The 21,137-nt window shown below is 45.0% G+C and overlaps 1 protein-coding gene across 7 annotated transcripts in view; it reads left to right on the plus strand.

Annotated features, from left to right (window-relative positions):
• Window positions 1–21,137, plus strand: part of ZNF704 (zinc finger protein 704) — a 260,538-nt gene that overhangs the window by 187,080 nt on the left and 52,321 nt on the right. For all 7 annotated transcript variants that reach the window (XR_015140686.1, XR_015140687.1, XM_086336417.1 and 4 more), the window contains 2 exons: window positions 15,438–15,541; window positions 20,846–21,078. Coding sequence is in view for 5 of the 7 variants with exons in the window: in XM_086336417.1 (XP_086192543.1) it covers window positions 15,438–15,541; window positions 20,846–21,078 (337 nt within the window). In the remaining 2 variants the exon portion in view is untranslated. The remainder of the gene's footprint in view (window positions 1–15,437; window positions 15,542–20,845; window positions 21,079–21,137) is intronic.

Genomic DNA, 21,137 nt, shown 5'->3' on the forward strand with positions numbered 1-21,137 from the left:
TTAATAAAAGCCGAGTCCAGAAATAAAATTACCCACAGTACACGCTTCAGGAAAGAACCACTGTCTGGCTTATTGATCTCAAACAATCGATTTAAATTGAGGATAAACTGGTCCACTTCTAGCCTTTGAAACTAAAAATAAATGTTTGATAAGAGCAGATATCAGATTGAACCTTACGAAACTGCCACTTTGGTATATTAGAAAAGAGTGAATATCGGCAATTTCATATGGTTCAACTTAACAGTGTATAACAGGTACTTGTGTAGAGGTTAGAATTTGGGTGGATGAGTTGAATTGAAATTTAATCATTCAAAATATTTTAAGATTGTTATAAGAATTCTATTTAAAGAAAATCCATAGAGAATCTTTTTGAAAGCCAAACCCCTTTAAAAATGAATAAGCCTAAAATTTAATCTATTTTTGTCTACTTGAACTTTTGTATTCTCATTAATGTGGAATCACCCGTATATATAAAGAAAACCTTTTCATTATAAGATAATTTGAAGTGTGATATAGGAAAAAAATGTGTACTCTAAAACAGATCATGCTAACCTCACCAATATATTGCACTTATAGAAGGTGACAAGCATGTCTCAAATTTCAAACGAGGTTACAGAGCAGATCATGAAAATGGCATTCGTGTGTGGTGTGACGCTCCCATTGGACAACTGGAATAAGGCAGGGCCGGCAGACTGGCCAAGTGCCCTTAGGAAATTACCACAGTCTCCACATTTGTAAATGGGGCAGTAATATCAATAAAGTGACCATTTCAAATAATGTATATAAGCATTTGGCATTGGAAATGCTCAATAAATATTATCTATTATTAGAAAAAAGATGTTTTTGAAAAAAAGATTACATTTTTTTTTCTTTTTTTTAAGTCAAATCTGAAATGAGCAGTTTAAAAAGGAGGTAATTCATTTACATACATACCAGTTTGTCCATGAGGCAGTGCACACATCAGTCCTGCCATGAGTGTAGCCAGAAGCGGCTGAAGTCTGCAAGCAGGCCCCAGACAAGCTAAAGATGAAATACACCAAAATTTATAAATAGAACAACAAGCTCCATATCCACACCCCACACCCCTACTCCCCACCCCAGCTCCAGCCTAGGGCAGGGGAGTGAGTCAGCCCATTGACCTGCTAACAGCTTTCATCTGCCCAGCTCGAGTGGCCACTCCTGGGAGGCAGGGCAGGTACCCTGGTGCCTGGAGTACGTGGGCAGCAATGTGTACAAAGCTGCTTTCTCCAATGGAGAGGGGCCTTCCTCGTGTTCCCGAGAAGCCTTTTGGGGCGGCTTGCTTGGAAACAATAGGAGCCTCTCTCTTTGGAAAAAGTTAGGTAAGACAGCTACAATGGCCACTCCTCACCCACACTTTGGCCTCTTGCCAGCATAATAATGATACCCACTCAGGAAAGAGAAGTAACAGAAATAAAAAACGGTATTTTTAAACCTCACTTTAAAAAATAAATTTCTAGAGGAAAAAATCACTTTTCCCCTAAATTGGCAAACCAGAAAACACTCGATTGGTTTTTTCCCAACTGCCCTCATGAAATAACTGTTATTCCCATCAGCGTAGCTGGAAATTATTTTTTTTTAATCTTTAAACTTGTGAATTTTATATATATATATATATATATATATAATTGAAGTATAGTTGACTTACAGTGTTTCAGGTACACAGCAAAGTGGTTCAGTTATACATATACATGTTATTATTTTTCAGATTATTTTCTATTATAGGTTATTACAAGATATTGACTATAGTTTCCTGTGCTATAGAGTAAACCTTCATTTCTTGTTGCATATCTATCATTGAGGCCTAAATGGATTTCAGGCCTTGGAGCAACAATGTAATTAACCCCACCAGAAAGTCTGGAGTGACCCGACTTGGATGTGAAAGTAAGAGTGAGAGATACAATTGTGATCACACTCTTCTTCTTGAGGACAACTGTGACACGTGATCTGCAGCCTGTTAACCTGCAGCTGACCTGAATGACCTGAGCTTCAACTCCATTAGCCTGGGACCCACCACCTCTGCACACATGGCAGGCCCTGCCCAGCAAGGTGCTCCCTAGAACTCAGGGACTGACTGGCAGACAGCCCAGACAGACAGCATGCATGCATGCTAAGTCACTTCAGTTGTGTCCAACTCTCTGTGACTCCATGGACTGTAGCCCACCAGGCTTTTCTATCCATGGGGATTCTCTAGACAAGAATACCAGAGTCGACTGTCATGCCCTTCTCTGGGAGAGCTTCTCGACTTTAGGGATTAAACGGACATCTCTTATGTCTCCTGCATTGGCAGGCGGGTTCTTTACTACTAGCACCACCTGGGAAGACAGACAGTAGCCCAGGCAAAAACCCGCTAAAACATCCGTGGGCCCTTTCCAGATAGTCTGACTACCTTGCCTGGCCATTGCCGAGAGGCAGGCAGATACTTCTGGAATAGAGAGAGTCAGCAAGAATCTGGCCATCCAGAGGCCAGGAAGAAAGAGGCCACTGTTCTGGGCAGGAGACGGGGTCTGGGACCATAGTCACCTGCAGCTCCTTCCATCCCCTTCTCTGTGGACAGAGCACACATGTAGACAGTCACACACAGACCCACACAGGACGCCAGCCCCCACAGATGTGAAGATACACTCACAGGACACACACTCACACATTCACAGACACACAGAGAAACACACACAGACCCACAAAGGACATCAACCTAGAGAGACACAGTCACGCAGTTACATACACACACACAAGACACACAGTCACACATTCACAGCTACACAGAAAGGCGTTCACATACAGACCCACACAGGACATCAACCCACACAGACTCAGACATGAAGATACACAGGACATGTACACACTCATACACTCACAGGCACACAGAGAGACACACACAGACATACATACACAGGACATCAACCCACTCAGACGCAGGACACACACACACAAATTCACGGATACACAGAAAGGCTTTCACACACAGACCCACAAAGGACATCAACCCAGAAAGACACAGGCATGATACACACACACACACACACACACACATTGTCACAAGAGAGGATTTGACATGTCCTCTCTGGTCTTCTATCATCTGCTGCCTAAAAGGCCATCCCAGAGGGGCACCTCCACGTTTATAGAAGGCTTTGTGTACAGAGAAAACTGTGTGGATTTCAGCCCAGCCTCGTGGCTCCGGGAGAACACACTGACTGCGATCAAAAGCGCAAACCTACACAGCAAAATGGCCATCAGGGGTGTTCTCAATGCTTCCCGGAGCTACATCCGGCAGCCTGCTCACATGCAGAAGTCCAGCTCATCACACAGAATTGTTTTCAGGGGATTTGGAACTTATTATTTAATAATGTTATTGCTGCCATCTCAGAGTTCGCTGATGGGTCTGCAGGCCTTGGTGAATACAGAGCAGGAGCCTAGACACCAGACCCACGTCAATTCTGCAGAGACAGGCCAGCACTCTTTGGAGCCAGTGAAAAAAATACTCATGTGAATGATTTATTTAATAGCTGAATTTTTGAGAAATTGTTTTCCACTTGAGGAACTGAATGAATTACTGGGCCTAATGAGCAGAAGAAAACGGCACAAGATCTTCAGCTGGGCTTTCTGTGTTGCTCTTTGCCACCCATCGGCCGCTGCCCACCGCCTCTACTTGACACTGATTCCTCCCAAAACTCTTCACGAAGAGTTGACCTTAAGCCTGGTTGTGCTCCATGTTGGCAATAGATGTCAGACAGTCGTGATGTCCAGGGGCGAGGGGGAGCGAGCACCTGACCATGCAACTCAGGCGCTGGGGCAGCCAGCTGGCTGGGCGAGGGTCCGCAGGCCTCCAGGGAGTGAGACTGAGCTGACGATGTGAGGGTGAGACAGGCGGGGCGAGGGGGAACCCAGAGGAAGCTTGCTCCCAAAGCAGAGAGCTTAACTTGTGCACAGGAACGGAGAGGAGGGTGTGGTTACCACTGGGGAGCTGCCCTGTGGAAAACGAACATGAAAGTCATTCAGTTGTGTCTGACTCTTTGTGACCCCATGGACTATACAGTCCCTGGAATTCTCCAGGCCAGAATACTGGAGCAGGTAGCCTTTCCCTTCTCCAGGGGGTCTTCCCAACCCATGAACTGAACCAGGGTCTCCCACATTGCAGGCAGATTCTTTACCAGCTGAGCCACAAGGGAAGCCCTGCGGAGCACCTGTGCTGAAATGGGGGTGAGATGCAGCGACCCCGCTAGAGAGGACCACGTGTCTCCAGCCTGTGCTTCATGCACAGGGTGTGAATCTCATCCCAAAGGCGGTGGGGAACCTCACAAGAAGGAATGTCTCCCAGTCCCCACGGCCGTTAACAAGCTGTCAGCTCCTCCACTCCCACATAAACCTTCTGCTGCTTGAGGCCCCTCCACCTCTCCCCTGGCTTGACTCTCCTGACATCCTGGTCACTCACCCTTTACTAAAGGCTTGCATCACCTGCTCGCAGCTTTCCTCTCCTGGGTGACATGAGCCACCATTATATAGGCAGCCTCACTATTCATGATGCAGTGACTTCATCCCTCCCCCGCCTCTGCGCTCTTCTCCTGCGGCCATGCCCTGGCCCTGCTGTCTCCCACAATTCCTCTCTCTCTCTCTAGAATCTCCATCTCCAGTACTCATGCCTGCTCATGACCTCCAGTTCTTTCAGCCCTTCCTCTCTCTTGCTCCCACCGCGCTTGTATTTAAATCTCATTAAAAATAAATAAATAAATAAATCTCATTAAGATCTCTGGTTTCTCTCCATTTGCTCCCCCATCTTTCAGCCCCTCAGCCTTCACTCATTTCCTAAACCAAGATCGGCCCTCTCTGCACACCTCTTCATCTAACCCCCGCTCCCCAGGAAAATCCAGCAGCTGCCCCCTACCCTCTTGCTGCAGCTCTCAAAGCGCCCACCCCGCCTTTCAGCAGAGCTATTCTTGATGGCTGTCTTGTGGGGTCCTGTTCAGTTTTCTCTCTCCTTATTCATAACTGCGATGTCAAACCTTCAGCCCTCCAGGCCCCCTCCCCCACTTCCCACGGAGAAACATTTCTGCTTCTGAGGAAAGAATTAAAGCAAAAAACCTCCATAAAGACACATCATCAAGTCCCCGAGCCCACACCACACATGTGCCTGCACCCAGGCCACCAGTGTCCTGCTCACTCGTTACAGGGACAATGCTCCTGCCTGTGTATAAAGTGAATTCCACTTGAGCTGGGGACCCCACACTATGCAGCCTTAGTAAAGACCTTGTCCATTTATTATCCCTTCTCTCCTGGATCTCCAACCTCTCCATGCTGCTGGCCCTTTCTTGTCAGCATTTAAATGCACTAGACTCCATTTGGGCTTCCCAGGTGGCTCAGTGGGTAAAAATCCACCTGTAATGCAGGAGACACAGGCAGACAAGAGTTGGATCCCCCAGTCAGGAAGATCCCTTGGAGGATGGCATGGCAACCCACTCCAGGATTCTTGCCTGGAGAATCCCATGGACAGAGGAGCCTGGCGGGCTACAGTCCATGGGGTCGCAAAGAGTCGGACACGACTGAAGTGACTGAGCACAGAGCCCATCCATCTGAAGACAGACAAATACCTTCTAACTTCCTCAAGGAACAGCAGCCTTCTTCCCTTCATGGCCAAGCTTCTTTCCAAAGTCGTTTATGATCCCTGCCTTGAATTTCTCACTTCCTAGTAACCATTCACTCCTCAACCCACAGCAATCCCGCTTCCATTCCTACTAGAGTTTCTTCTGTTTCCTGGCAGCTAGTTCCATTGGTCCTGATGGGCTTGGTCTCCACTGCCTTTGACGCTATAAGCCTGTCCCTCCTTGAGAGTTTCTTGTCCCTTGGGATCTCCAACCCCTGTCCTCATTCCTATTCTACCCCATTCATTCCTGCCTCATGACCCTGAGTGCAGGTGGGAAGAAACCCTTAAGCATGTTAGTGGACAGAGAAAGAAGCTAGTGGGCACAGAAGAAGGAGCAGGCTCTTGGAGGAGGATGAAGTCGGCCAGATGGAGGCATGGCTTCCAGGAAAAGCAACACTTGAACCTAGTGTTCAAGAAGGTAAAGAGGTAAAAGAGGTAAAGAGGCAAAATGCGAGGATTCATGCCTGGTGGCCTTAATTGACTATGAAATGTAGGAAGATAGAGTATCTGCTGTTTACCAAAAACCATAATTCAAAAAGATACATGAAACTCTATGTTCATAGTAGCACTATTCCCAATAGCCAAGACCTGGAAACAACCTAAGTGTCCATCAACAGATGAATGGATGAAGAAGATATAGTGTATATTACAATGGAATATAACAGTAGTAGTGTTGGTCACTCACTCTTTGACACCCCATGGACTGTAGCCCACCAGGCTCCTCTCTCCATGGGATTCTCTAGGCAAGAATACTGGAGTGGGTTCCCTTTCCCTTCTCCAGGTGATCTTCCTGACCCAGGTCTCCTGCACTGCAGGCAGATTCTTTACTGTCTAAGCTACAGATCCTTTACCATCTGAGCCACCAGGGAAGCCCAGAATGGAATATACTCAACCACAAAAAAGAATAAAATTTTGCCATTTGTAGCAACATGGACTGTCAATCCTAAAGGAAATCAGTCCTGAATATTCACTGGAAGGACTGATACTGAAGCTGAAGCTCCGGTACTTTAACCACCTGATGCGAAGAACTGACTCATTGGAAAAGACCCTGATGCTGGGAAAGATTGAAGGCAGGAGGAGAAAGAGACGACAGAGGATGAGATGGTTGGATGGCATCACCAACTGAGGGACATGAGTTTGAGCAAGCTCCAGAAGTTGGTGATGGACAGGGAAGCCTGGCCTGCTACAGTCCATGGGATCACAAAGAGTCAGACATAACTATGCATGCTCACACGCATGCATAGTATAGGTCAGATAGTTTACGTAAATTATTTAATTCTTCCAAAACCCTGTGAGGTCAGTATTATTATTATTCCCAGTTTATGCAAGAGGAATGAAGCTGCACAAAGCTACAAGATTTGCCTAAAATCACTCATCTAGTAAATGGAGTTGCTGGAAATTAACCCTCAGTCTACTTGGCTGCAGGGTCTTTTCTTAAGCTCAGCACTAGGCTGAATATTGGGGGGCTAGGGGCACAGAAGTTAGGTTATTGGATGTTTTCAATCAGTCTCCTAGGATCATAGCTATAATTATAAATTATTTTAAAAAATAATGGCTATAATGTATTTGCCAAAACATTAGATGACTGTTTGGGGAGAGAGGTGCTGTTAGAAAGGCTGGTGATTGCTGAGACAGAAAGAAGGAGAGAGTCAGGTAAGTGCACAGCTGAGCCTCAGAAGCCCAAGAGTTTCTGCATGAGGGCGAAGGGGGATGGTCTCCTAGGGGGCAGGTCAAAGGTGGGCATCCCCGCCTGACCTCAGTGAGACTGACAGGAAACTCTGACAGAAAAGAGGATTAACCTCAGAGGAGAGCCCGGATACAGTAGAGGGGAGAGGGTAAGGGATCACTGATGATGGAACATGGGCCCCAAGGTGCAGAGCGACAAGGGTGGTGGGAGGACCCGAGGAGAGCAGAGCAGCAAGTGGGGGAAAGAGGGAGGGGACTGGATGTTGATTTTCAGGCAAAGTGAAATGGACGTCAGAGCAATTGCCCAGTGCCACGTACTCAGTGTGCGCTGCATGGACCGGTGCTAGTCTGCAGTCTGTCATCAGCCCACAGTGATCTGGGTACAGAAACTGAGAGGAAGCAGCAGTTTAGAAATTTGCATAGCAGTCTGACATGACCACATCTTCCACTGGCACTAGTAATAAAGAACCCCTCTGCCAACGCAGGAGACATAAGAGACAGGGGTTCGACTCCTGGGTCGGGAAGATCCCCTGGAGGAGCACACCGCAACCCACTCCAGTATTCTTGCCTGGAAAATCCCCATGGATAGAGGAGCCAGGCAGCCTACAGTCCATGCAATCGACAAAAGTCAAACACGACTGAAGGGACTTAGCATGCATATCTTCCACGGGTCATTTTCCCCCTTGTATTTGACAGAAGTATTGATCCATGACTGATTAGAAATTTCTTAAAAATTATCCTTCCCCACAGGTAGTTTCAGAAGTACTGACCTGTGTTGCCTCATGTATTATGATGTGTTTGCTCTCATTTTCCCATCTTGTTTGATCAAGGCCACTGGACACCTTAATAAAATAGGCAGCTTCTCTCATCTTCCTTGTGGTCTCGAAGGAAACAACAGCTAAAATGAAACTGGAAGGAAAAGGACCACTTTGCTACAAGATCCCTTTAGAAAGAAAATGAACTTTTTATGCTTTTTAATCACATTTAACAGTGACTGGGTCCAGTTTTCCAAACTCTCAGGGAAAGCTCTCGCAGAATTCCAGGATTGGAGATGTCACTGTGCCCGTTCTAGTGGGAGAGAGTTAATTTTCAGACTTTATTCCTGGTCTGAAGATTACCACAAGTTTTAAAAGTAATTGAACTCGGTCTAGACAGCAGATTTCAGTGGTTGCTAAGGAACTAGATTAGTTCTAATCTGAGGGATGTAGTATTCATTTTTATTTCCGTTTTCTTACTACAGCATTTTAATTGCAGATAAATGTCTTTTATGGCTCTCTGGGGTGTAAAACACTTTTCTGTTAGCTGGTGGGTTAGCCAGGGGAGACCGTGTTTGTACACACCCTCCGAGCAGATGGCGTTCAGGCATGACGTGTTTCAAAAGAAGAAAAACACTTCTTGAGGCATGAACAATAGCCGGGCTTGTTGGCACAGGCCAGGGCCAAGCACTCAGGCCGGCTGGCCACACCCACCCGTGCGGGAGACCCTGGGCCTGGGGCCGCGCCTACCAATGCTGCACACACCCCCTGACTACCTCTTCCTGTCACAGGTGCTGTATCCCGCAACCTGCTGCCACTGTCACGGGGCAGTCAATTCCTCAGATAAAAGATCAGTTGTCAAACCCCAGAAACTCATTTTCCACACAGCGGCCAGGGTGAGCTTTTTGAAAAGTAAATCTGATAGCATCACCTCAACTTGACCTGACCTCTCCCCACCCGACCCTGCTGGAAACACCTCAGTGCTTCCCAGGCCTTTAAGATAAGAGCCTTAGAGAGCTCCGCAGGCCCGACCCAGCTGGCCCTCCCCGTGGCCCTCAGCCTTGCTTCTGAAGGCAGCCTGGCCTGTGTTCCCGAACTGCCTGGCCCTGGGCTCATCTACACCCTCAGAGAGGCTACGGCCAGTGCCCCCTTCCAGTCCTGAGCTAGGAGCTCTCCCCTTAGCCAGGAGCCCCCAGTCCAGACACTCCTACCTGGCATTTGTCACATCTGTGGGCGATGGTTTAGTTACTAAGTTGTGTCTGACTCTTGTGACCCCATGGACTGTAGCCCACCAGGCTCCTCTGTCCATGGGATTTTCCAGGCAGAAACACTGGAGTGGGTTACCATTTCCTTCTCCAGGGGATCTTCCCCATCCAGGGATTAAACTCACATCTCCTGAAATGGCAGGCATATTCTTTACCCCTGAGCCACCTGGGAAGCTAAATTTATGTTTATCCATGTGTCTGATGAAGGTCTGGTTCTCCAACAGAGCACAGCTCAGGAGGGCAGAGTCTCTGCTGAGTTTTCTTGCAACTGTATTTCCAGGAACTAAAAGAGCCCTTTGGCCACCTGATGTGAAGAACTGACTCATTTGAAAAGACTCTGATGCTGGGAAAGATTGAAGGCGGGAGGAGAAGGGGACGACAGAGGATGAGATGGTTGGATGGCATCACCGACTCCATGGACATGAGGTTTGGGCTCATGGACTCCAGGAGTTGGTGATGGACAGGGAGGCCTGGCGTGCCGCAGTCCATGGGGTCGCGAAAAGTCGGACACAGCTGAGCGACTGAACTGAACTGAAAAGAGCCCTGAGCACATAGCTAGTAGTGCAGGAATGAGGGCTGAGAGCAGAAATAAAATCCAAAGGGTCACTGGAGGCTTTGGCTGCTTGTGGGGGGACCTCAAGAGTCATGATGTCATGAGCCACATCCTTGCCAAGGCGCCAACGTGTGGCACTAGTGAGGAGCCCAGCAGCTGCTCCTCGCTACACAGTTGCCACCTCCTTCAGAGCACCTCTTGTGAAGTTACAACTGTGTCTTTATGAAAAATAATACCATCACCACCACACACACACACACACACACACACGCCCAAAAAGAAAAGCAACAACTGCTAATGCTGGTGCTGAATAAGAAAAGCAAGTAAAGAAACCTAACGCTTTCCTCTTTCATGGGGGTTATGTGCTATGGGCGTGTTCATGAACTTGAAGGTTAATAATGGCTAACACCCATGGAACCCTGACTCTAATAAGGCTGTCTGTTGGTACTCATGTACATTTTCTCATTTAATCTTCTCAACAGATCTATTTTTTTAAACTTTATTTATTTTTGGCTGTGCTGAGTCTTCGTTGCTGTGTGCGGGCTTTTCTCTAGTTGCGGTGAGCAGGCTACTCTCGGTTGCAGTGAAGGGGCTTCTCCTTGTGGTGGCCTCTTTTGCTGCAGAGCACAGGGTCTAGGCGCATGGACTTAGTAGCTGTGGCTCCCAGGCTCTAGAGCGCAGGCTCAGTAGAGGTGGTACGCAGGCTTAGTTGATCCGTGGCATGTGGGATCTTGCCAGATCAGGGATCTAACCTGTGTCTCCTGCGTTGGCGGGCAGATTTTTTACCACTGGATCAGCAAGGAAGCCCCTCAACAGATCTATTTTTTGTCTTCCGTTTTCTAATAAAGAAACAGAGACTCTGAGATGTTAGTAATTTACCCAAGGTCACACAGCTAGTAATGGCAGAGTGGATTTGAAGCCACATGATCTGATTCATTCCAGAGCCTGTACTCTTAACCATTACCTTTACGGCTTCTCCCAGAGAGGCCCAGGACACCTCCTTAGCAGATACACAGGGAATGTGTACTCAAAGACTAAATACTATCTGTTCATTGAGGAATAGTTGTCTCTTAGTCTATAACTTGGGGTTTGAATTTTGGCTTAACTAAAAGTAGCTAAACAACCTACTTTTAGCTTCTTCCCTTTCCATTACATGTTCCATTTTGACCTGTTTCTAAAATACAGGTTGATCATCTATCTCTCCCCCAGGTTCAAGAGGGTTCAGTGACTTCCCTCTGCTCACAAGGATATGACAAACCACTCAGCCTGGCACGTGAGGCCCCGTGAACTGACCCAGGCTCTCTGTCCTCATCTCCCATCCTTCTAATACGACTCCTAAGCAGATTACAAGGCAAGGACTTGCCCAATTCCTTGCCTGAAATGTGATTCTCCCTTCTTGAAATCCTGTTCAGTCATCAAAGCCAGGTCAACCTGAGGGACAAATCACATACAGCAGGGGTCCCAACCCCCAGGGCCATGGTATTGATCCATTGCCTACTAGGAGCTGGGCCACACAACAGGAGGTGAGTGGCGAGCAAGTGATCAAACTTCATCTGTATTTACAGCCACTCCCCATCGCTTGCTTTACTGCCTGAGCTCCACCTCCTGTCAGATCAGTGGCAGCATTAGACTCTCAGAGGCCCTCGGACAGCTAGGAGATCGAACCAGTCCATCCTAAAGGAAATCAGTCCTGAATATTCATTGGAAGGACTGATGTTGAAGGTGAAACTCCAATACTTTGCCTGAGGCAAAGCATTGACTCATTTGAAAAGACCCTGATGCTGGGAAGGATTGAAGGCGGGAGGAGAAGGGGATGGCAGAGGATGAAATGGTTGGATGGCATCACCGACTCAGTGGACATGAGTTTTAGTAAGCTCCTGGAGTTGGTAATGAACAGGGAGGCCTGGCATATTGCAGTCCATGGGGTTGCAAAGAGTTGGACATTACTGAGCGACTGAAGTGAACTGAACTGAAGAAGCTCAAACCCTACTGTGAACCACACATGCAAGGGATCTAGATGGCTCACTCCTTGTGAGAATCATACTGAAACATCCCCCACATCCCTAGGCTATGGAAAAATTGTCTTCCACGAAACTGGCCCCTGGTTAAACTGGCCCAAAAAGGTTCAAGAGCACTGACATATAGAGTAACAATGAATATTACTATTTTTAAAAAATAATTCTAAAAATAATAATAATAATAATAATAATTCTAAGTCTTATTAAGTCTTCTAATACTCAACTAAGTTTGAGAGAAAAGAAAAATTGAAAAGCCTTTTGTAAATATACGATTAGTAAGGTTTTCTACAGTAGACTCAAATTAAGTTTCAAACAGGAGAGAATATTTAGTATTACTGATAACGTTTTTCCCCCTGCCTCAACAACTCTAAATCTACCAGAGGGCCTTTGTAGCAATTTTCTCAAAGTGTTCCAATTTCTACTTTGTATATCATCTCTTCATGTTTAATTATAAGGATTTGAATTTACAGCACCAATTAATCAGTAATTAGATAGTACTGTACCAAAAGAAATTAAACAAAGATAAAAACAAAAACACAACTCAGCACAAGGCCATATCATCTGGTAATGTTTCATGTAGCATGATAACAATAGTTTCCGAGAAATATAGGTTAACTGAATCATTAGCTATGTATTCTTTTGATTTTTTTTTATCGTTGTTTTTAGTAACTTCCAGACCGATAGGAAACTTAAAGGTAATCCAAATACAGAAACACCCTGATTATACTAATATTTATTCCTCTTTTTACTCATCAGAAATCTGCTTTATGATAATAATTATTTTGAAATGTCAGCTTTTGGCAATGCAAAATAAATGCATATTTTATGATGATACATGCTCTATTGATCTTCATACTTAACACACAAATCAGCTTTTGTGTTAATTATCAATGAGACCTATAAAACATAAATGTGTATGTTAGATATGAAAAATCAAAAAAACCACAGAGCAGATTGAGGAAGGAAAAACGAAGCTCCCTGAAACCAAGACAGAGAAGAGCGAAGAACCATGACTGTGTAACAGGTCCCTTTAGGGATGGGGGCAAGTGGCAAGGGATCTTCTCCCTACGAAGTCATGCCATTTCCCTGTGCCAGGCTCATGGAACTCTCTTCTGTGTTCTTAAACCTTTTGTTAACAAAAGAAAAAGAGAAGACTGGTAGATGGAAAGAGAAATAAGCAGCTCCCATAATTCAGTCTTGGAAGAGATGGCAGCATGGCCTGCTCAGGTGCGCCCCCTGCTGGCATGGAGTGATCCTGACAGCTGAGCTCAGGCTGTGGAAGGAGCCCCACCATCTGCTTATACGAAACAGTCTCTATAGCAAGCTTTTCTCCTTCACTGCCCCCAAGTAACCCCTTCCCTCTGTGGCCATGACTACATGGGAAGACTGAGACATAAAACACTCAAAATTACTTTAAGATGCTTTACATTCTTTCCCTGGTGCTGTTTCAGGAGGTCTCATTTCTGGAAAAAAAAATGAGGATCACCTTTACTCCCAAGTGTGAGGATCTTATAAATTGTAGATACTGTAAAATCTCTTAATGGTATGCGAAATGAGTGAGTAGTTTCTTCCCTAAGTGTGTGAAACTGTCTTGAAAGTTTCTGTGCAGTGAATTTCATTGTGTGCTCTCAAGCTTGCTTTCCAGAAGTACTTTTCTCTGAATCGAGTAATTTGTCTTTTGATGCATCAATTTGCCAAGAGAGAGCATAAGGTACTTTTAGAAGAACTACAGAAGAAAATGTCAAACATTCCCATCTTTTGGTACCTTAGATTGAAAGAGTAAGCTTTGCTCAGTAATTCAGCACTATGGTGAACATCAGAGAGCCAAACTGTAATAATTTTGATAATTTCATGGTGAAATTGATTGAGCAGTTCCCCAACGTGCCTTACCCAGGAACTATTTGATTTTTCTCCAAGTCAGGAATCTTTTTTCCCTTTCTTGTTTTGAAGCGATGCTATAAAGTTTCTCTCTCAAGAGTTCATTACTTTTACAAACTATACAGCACAGCTGTGGATGAAAACCGCCTTTGTCAAAGTGTCAATTCCTCTATTGATATGACTTATTAATCCTCTCCTGTGCTCCTTCAACTCTTCCCTCATTTGAAATAAAATATTCATCTCTGAGGAGGCAATACAATTTATCTGACGTCAGGGTACCATTAATGCATACATTGCCTCTCAATGCTAACTTCATTACTGAAATGAATTTTAAAAAGCCGGCTTCAGTTCACAATGATCATTATCTGATGAACCTTTATTCAGGGTTAGCTGACCAAAATTAATGAACCAGAGTAACCTCTTCGTCTCAGTGGCTCTTCACGTTAACAGCATAGCAACTACCCTATGCCCTAGCCTTCTTCTCGTAGAATGTGGAAAAGCCAGCACTGGAGTTTAAACACCCCTCACTGCATTTTCTCCCACCCTCTCCATCGCAGTAAATGGGTCCAGTTAATGCTCAAGCCAGACACGTGGGCACGTTCCCTTCTTCTCCCTCCCCCCGACACCCAGTGCAGCGGCAATCCTCCGAGGCACCTGCTGCTGCCCCCGCCCTAGTCCACGAGACTCCCACGTCTGTATTCCTAGCAATTATGTCCTAACTAGCCTCCCTGCATCTATGCTACCTTTTCTAGAACTCAGTCTCCATATAACAGCTCAGGTCATGATTTTTAAAATATCAATCATTTTACATCATTAGACCTGCTTCAAGCCTTCTAGTCACTTCCTGTTCCACCTGGAATAAAATCAAAGCACATCCCACAGCTGAAAGACCCCACATGACCAGCTCAGCACCACTCTCCCCTTCTCACACCAGCAGGTCACTCTCCAAATATCCAGCGCTGATTTCTGATGCCTCGCCTTCGCACAGCTGTCTTGGCTGCTGGGGGTCAATTTCTCCTCCTCCTCCTTCATAATTCAGCTCAAAGTTCACCTCCTCAGAGAGCCTTCCCTGCCCCTGTTGAGTGCAGCTGTCCACGGTCCTTGTCATGTCACATTGTCTGGGCCTGACATAGCAAGTGTCACTACCGGAAATTAGTCTCTCCCTTTTTGGTTGTTTGCTGATCCTGTGTTTCTCCTCACCAGCCACGTGTGTTGTTTACCACGTATCACCCATGCCTAGAAGAGTCTGGCCCCATGCTTCACTCTGAATAAACACCTGTTAGATGAATGACCAGTGGATGGACCTGACATTTCCTAATATTATATAAAAATTTTAATCAGATTTTGTTATTAAATTTTTGACACATTGTGCAGCTTGTGGGATCTTAGTTCCCTGAACAAGGATTGAACCTGTTTTGCAGTGGAAGCTCGGAGTCTTAACTGCTGGACCATCAGTCGTATATGGTTTTGACTGAATCACTTAACCTCTGGACTTGGACTTCATCTGTAAATAAAACTAACAAAACATTGCATTTTCATGGGGACAATCTAGAGGGGTAAACATGTGTGGTAACATGGCACAGAGATGCAGAATGAACAGTGAACCATGTCCCCCCTGTTTTCCAGGAAATCTTTGGAGGAGCTGGACATGGACAAGGTGACAGCAGCCATGGTACTAACCAGCTTGTCCACCAGCCCTTTGGTGAGGAGCCCTCCTGTGCGGCAGAACGGTAAGCCTGGGGCACCGTGCACAGGGAAGGGTCCTCTCACATCAGGAGCAGAGCTTCTCTCTGAGGAAGCTCTTTTCTTTTTCTTCTTTTCTCTTCCCCTTTTTTCCTTTTTTTCCAGTTATTTTTTAATTACACAACACATGAACACACCCGTGTTTTAAAATTCAGCCATGTGGTGCACAAACCCGCCCAGTCCCAGTCCCTCCCCAAAGGCAGTCGCTCTCAGCAGTTTGGAACACATCCTTCCAGACTCTGGTCTTTGCACTTACGTGCAGATTCATCCCTAACACACACCATGGACCCTCATCCACTAGTGGGAAGGGAAGGGAAATGTGGAAGAAATGGACCCCAGAGCTACCAGCCTCCTTCTTCCTCATCGTCCCAAAGACCCCACTGCATCTCATTCCTACATCCACCCACTGAGTGCACATTTACTGACCTCCACCACCTTTCCAACTTATCTTTAAGAACTTGTGTTCCGTATTGCCTCAGGTAGATGGAGATTGGTCTCCTGAAGCTACTTCCCCAGCCTTTTTTTTTTTCTTTTCCTGTTTGGTTGGAGGGACAGTTGGACCAAAGAACTCTGAAGATTAAATATTTTGAAAAAGCATTATCCCAGGCTCCTTAATCCATTCTTTTATTCAGTATATATTTATTAGGTACCATAACAGATGCAGCCTGGTGTGCTGCAGTTCATGGGATCACAAAAAGTCGGACATGACTTAGCAACTGAACAACAACCATAATAGATGGTTTGAATATATCATTGAAACAGTGTCCATACTCCTAGGTAATGTACAGTCTTTTGGGGGGAAAAACTATCACAGCTGTATTAATAGCTAGCATTTATTGAGTACTTAGTATGTGCCATATACTAGGTTTACTTCATCTCATGTAATTCTCACAGTTCTATGAGATGTTATCACTATTTTACAGATGAGTAAACTGAGGCACCTGAGGATTAGCTGACTTTAAACAGAGCTGAACTTATTTCCATATCATTCTGATTCCAGATCTCCTGTCTCAGTCATGATATAATATTGACTCATAGAATTCAATATGATGAATCAGTAGGGCAGTAGGAGATGAAGCTGGAGAGCCTGGCAGGAAATCAAGGAGTCATATCTGTCTGGTTATGAGTTTGGACATTCTTCTGAGGCTATAGGAGAGCTATTAGATGATTGAAACATTGGAAAGTTATAATTGGGTATACAAGACAAAAACAAAAAATAAACAGAAAAAAACCATGTGTGTGTCCTGAATCTTGGTGGTCACAGTGGGGATGCATATAGGGCATAATTGAGAAATATGAAGAAGGAAGAATCAACAAGACTTGGTGATAGACAGAGAAGATAAAGGAGAAGGAGTGACAAGGGTGACTTCTGGGAAGCCCATTCCCTGTGGTAATGAGCAAAGGCAGAGGAGGCGATCTCTTGGTGAATGTTAGGAGCAAGAGGTGGGGTAGCCGAAGAAGATGAGAGATCCAGCTTGAAACACGTTTAGTAGGGAGAACCTGGGATCATCCAAAGAACAGGATCTGATGGGGTGCTGGGTCAGCCTGGGAGACAGATCTGGGCTGATGAAGAATTGGAAGGCGACATTTTGAAGCCATGAATGTAGATAAGCTGACCCTGAGAGAGCTGTGGAAAAGTAGAGGATAATGAGAAGGTGGCTAAGTGAAAAGTGGTGAGCCTCCTCATTATGTAAGGGAAAGAACCCAGGAAGGGAGAGGGGTAACTAGAGAAGCAGAGGAAAGCAGGAAAGTGTGATTTCATAGAAGTCAAGGGAAAAGCTTGTTTCAAGGAGTGACATCTGATGCTTCAGAAGGTTGAGGTGAAAAGGACTCAATTCTGCATCAAGAAGAATGTCATGGCTTTGAAAAGAGCATTTACAGTGGACGACCCATGGAGCGGAAGCCACATTGCAGATCAGTGAAATGTAGTATTCTGGGGCCGCCGGGTGGAACTTACCAGCCAGGGAAAACCTCCTCTCAAAAGACAGCCTAGTCACTGATGAGCCAGGGTTCCCCCATAATCTGGTTATAAGCAGGAGTTGTTAAAATAAATTTGTGGAACATCCATCAAGTCCTCACCCAAACTTAATGCAATCTATTTGGAAGTGGGAAGAATGATCAAGATGCTGGGAATGTAGATCAATACCAGAAATCAGCAGTGCCTACTGTCTTGATTCCCTACAAGCTGGGGTGATGTCACTTCACGTAGAGTAGCTACCGTGCCCTTGAGATGAGCCTGATCTTTCCTGATATCCTTCTCAGCTTGGCAAAGCTGCAAAAGAAAGATGATAAGAAAAGCAAGGTTGAACTCATCCCCAAAACCTATTCTAGGAAAAAAGAATTGCAGAATTTCATGGAATCCTCAGGGGAAAACAATAATTTTGATGTACTCATTCTTTCTACCATTGGAATTTTTAAATTGAGAACATTTTTATATTCCTTTGTATTGAAATGTTAGGATCAAAATAAACCTTTTGCATCTTCAATACAAACTTTTCTTAGCATAGTTATAAAGAGAGTGTTCATTATGACTTAAAAAAATAACTACCCAGATAGTAATCCCAAATTTCTGATGTGTCTCATTTATTCTGCAAAAGGAAGCAAATTCTTAAAAAAGGAAAGGAATTTATGATAATGAAAGCTATTTTTCAGAAATAAAGATTATCTCCAGAATTATTGCCTATCAGTGAATTTTTGGAAACTGTTGTGATCCTCTACTGTGCTAGGAAAGGATCGTTTTGTTAGGATGTGGGTCCAAAACGAGGGAGATTCCAGCAAAATGCCTGTCTGAATGTTTAGCAAAAGCTTGTTTAAGATAAGAAGACACTGCTCTCTGAAAAGCACTAGGAATTGGTTCTGACTTTTTTTCTGAAAGATTTATTTCTATATTCCATTGTCCTTCTGATTAAATAGTGTTTCTAAAGGAAATGCCATTCACAGGGAAACAAATAAATTAACTTTTGGCACTGCCGGGAAACAGTGTTAACCACACTGTAACAATAGTTGGCTTCAAAATTATTTCAGTTCCTCATCGGTTCGGTTCAGTTGATCAGTCATGTCTGACTCTTTGCGACCCCATGGACTGGGAGCCCCCAAAGCCTGGCAGCATGCCCATCACCAACTTCCGGAGCTTGCTCAAACTCATGTCCATTGAGTCAGTGATGCCAACCAACCATCTCATCTTCTGTTGTCCCCTTCTTCTCCTGCCAGTTCCTCCTACTTACCATGATTACAGATCTTGCACCACGAACTTGTTTTATTATACAAGTGTATGCTTTAATATATTTATAAGCCTCCTGGGCCTGCCAAGAGAGTTTGTCCACCAGGTAATATTACCTAAGGCTTTATGCTGCTGCTGCGGCTAAGTTGCCTGTCGTGTCCAACTCTGCGCAACCCCATAGACGGCAGCCCACCAGGTTCCGCCGTCCCTGGGATTTCCCAGGCAAACTCAGCCTGAAGTCATGTATTGAAAGAGCTTTCTTATTTAGTAGAAGCAACTCCAGTTCAGGGAGTATCTCAGTCTCTGTGTAGACCACAGGGAGTGAGATGCTGGTTTGGTTTTGTTAATGCTATCAAGGTGTGAGCCTGCATAACAGACCATATAATTCTGTTAGAGCTAGGCTTAAATGAGATGGTTAACTTACTTCTGCTATTCAACTTAAAACTTCATTCATCTAACTGAACTTTTTGCTTGACAAAGTTGAGGAATATGCTGGAAACCTATAATTAGGTAAAGATAGTCAAGAAATTTTTTGATGAATGCTAGTATGTTGTTTGTCTTCAGTTCATTACTAATTACACAGATGTTAATAGCATTTCTTTAATGAGGCATTTTGGGATTTTTTTTCCTTCTTGTAGTTAGGATATAGTTTTAATATATTCAAAATGCACATTAATATGGAGGAGAAATTATCCAAAAGAAAGTCAAATTTATACAAATGCTAATTAAGATTGGGCATTTTGAAAAATAAAGCAAATCTTCAGTGATTAAGAGAGCCCCTGAAGACATTCCAACTGGGCAAAAATCTCTCTATATTAGCAAGCATTTCATCATGTTTTCTCCCACAAGTGGAAAAGTAAAATTCAACACCAGTCTTATCAGTAATTATTACCAATAAGTTCTTTTCTGATCTCAGCTTTGCCTGAAAAAAAGAAGAATGCTCATACCTGGGGTCTGCATGTACTGAAGGAGAAGGAGGGCCAACTCACAGACCAGGGTTTGAGACCCTGGCCCATCCTCGTTATGTACTAATCATGGCAAGTCAGTTAATTTCCTGGTGCCTCAGGGACCTCATCTGTAAAATGGGCATAATAATCCTTGCTCTGAAAGACAGATATTATGAGAATGCATCAGATTGTGTGAATAAGCTTTGTAAGATGTAAGTGAAATGAAAGTGAAAGTTGCTCAGTTGTGTCCGACTCTTTTCGATCACATGGACTGTAGCCCACCAGGCTCCTCTGTCCGTGGAATTCTCCAGGTCAGAATACTGGAGTGGGTAGCCGATCCCTTCTCTAGGGGATCTTCCCAACCCTGGGATCGAACTGGGGTCACCTGCATTGCAGGCAGATTCTTCACCAGCTGAACTACCAGGAAGCCCTTGTAAGATGTAAAACATACACCAAATATAAGGCACAATTATTTGTTAGAATAAGCTGGATGGCAAATGGCTTTAGGTAACTAATCAGAAATTCTCTCTCTTAGGTTCTTAAATCTTAGATCAACTCTGTAAATGTATTCCAAAGATCACAGCCCTGTAAGAAATTCCTTTTAAAATGTTAAAATGTGGAGCTGGGATTTGGAGAAATTCCGCATATCATTACTCCCTTAGTAAGATAGTCCATAAACACCTAAACTTCCTAAACTTTTTTCCTCCTTGTTGTCATATATTCTCCACTATCATTCTAAAGAACTAGTTTTGCATAAAGCAACATCCATCAGAAAACTCATAGGAAAGGCCTGTCCTGAGGAGGGCATAGCAACCCACTTTAGTATTCTTGCCAGGAAAATCCCATGGACAGAGGAGCATGGTGGGCTACAGTCCACAGGACAGAAGCGACTTAGCGCGCACGCATATATGGCTAAAACAGATGTTTATAAACAAACTATCATGCAACTTTTTTGAAAGTATAAATAGAGTACAACGTACATACTGAGCTGTTGCAAATTACCAAGTGGGCTGCGGGTGCTTTCACCAGCAGGGAATCTCGGTCCCCACTGCCCCTCTGACCCGGCCTGAGTGCCCCTGGAGCCCGGGAATGGGCGCTGACGCTGTGCTTGTGTGCTCCGACAGAGGGCCTGAGCGGATCCTGGAAGGAGGGGGGCGGCGTGCCTTCCAGCACCAGCAGCAGCGGCTACTGGAGCTGGAGCGCCCCTAGCGACCAGTCCAACCCGTCCACGCCGTCGCCGCCGCTGTCTGCCGACAGCTTCAAGCCCTTCCGCAGCCCCGCGCCCCCTGACGACGGCATCGACGAGGCGGAGGCCGGCAACTTGCTCTTTGATGAGCCCATCCCAAGGAAACGAAAGGTTGGTTTCAGGTTTTATTTGGGGGGAACCGGCTTCCTAGGGTGGTGATTTGGGCACTT

The sequence above is a fragment of the Bos grunniens genome, chromosome 14, assembly GCF_055505025.1.
Source record: "Bos grunniens cultivar Pamir isolate PY7600 chromosome 14, Bosgru_T2T1.0, whole genome shotgun sequence".
NCBI classification, from domain to species: Eukaryota; Metazoa; Chordata; class Mammalia; order Artiodactyla; family Bovidae; genus Bos; species Bos grunniens.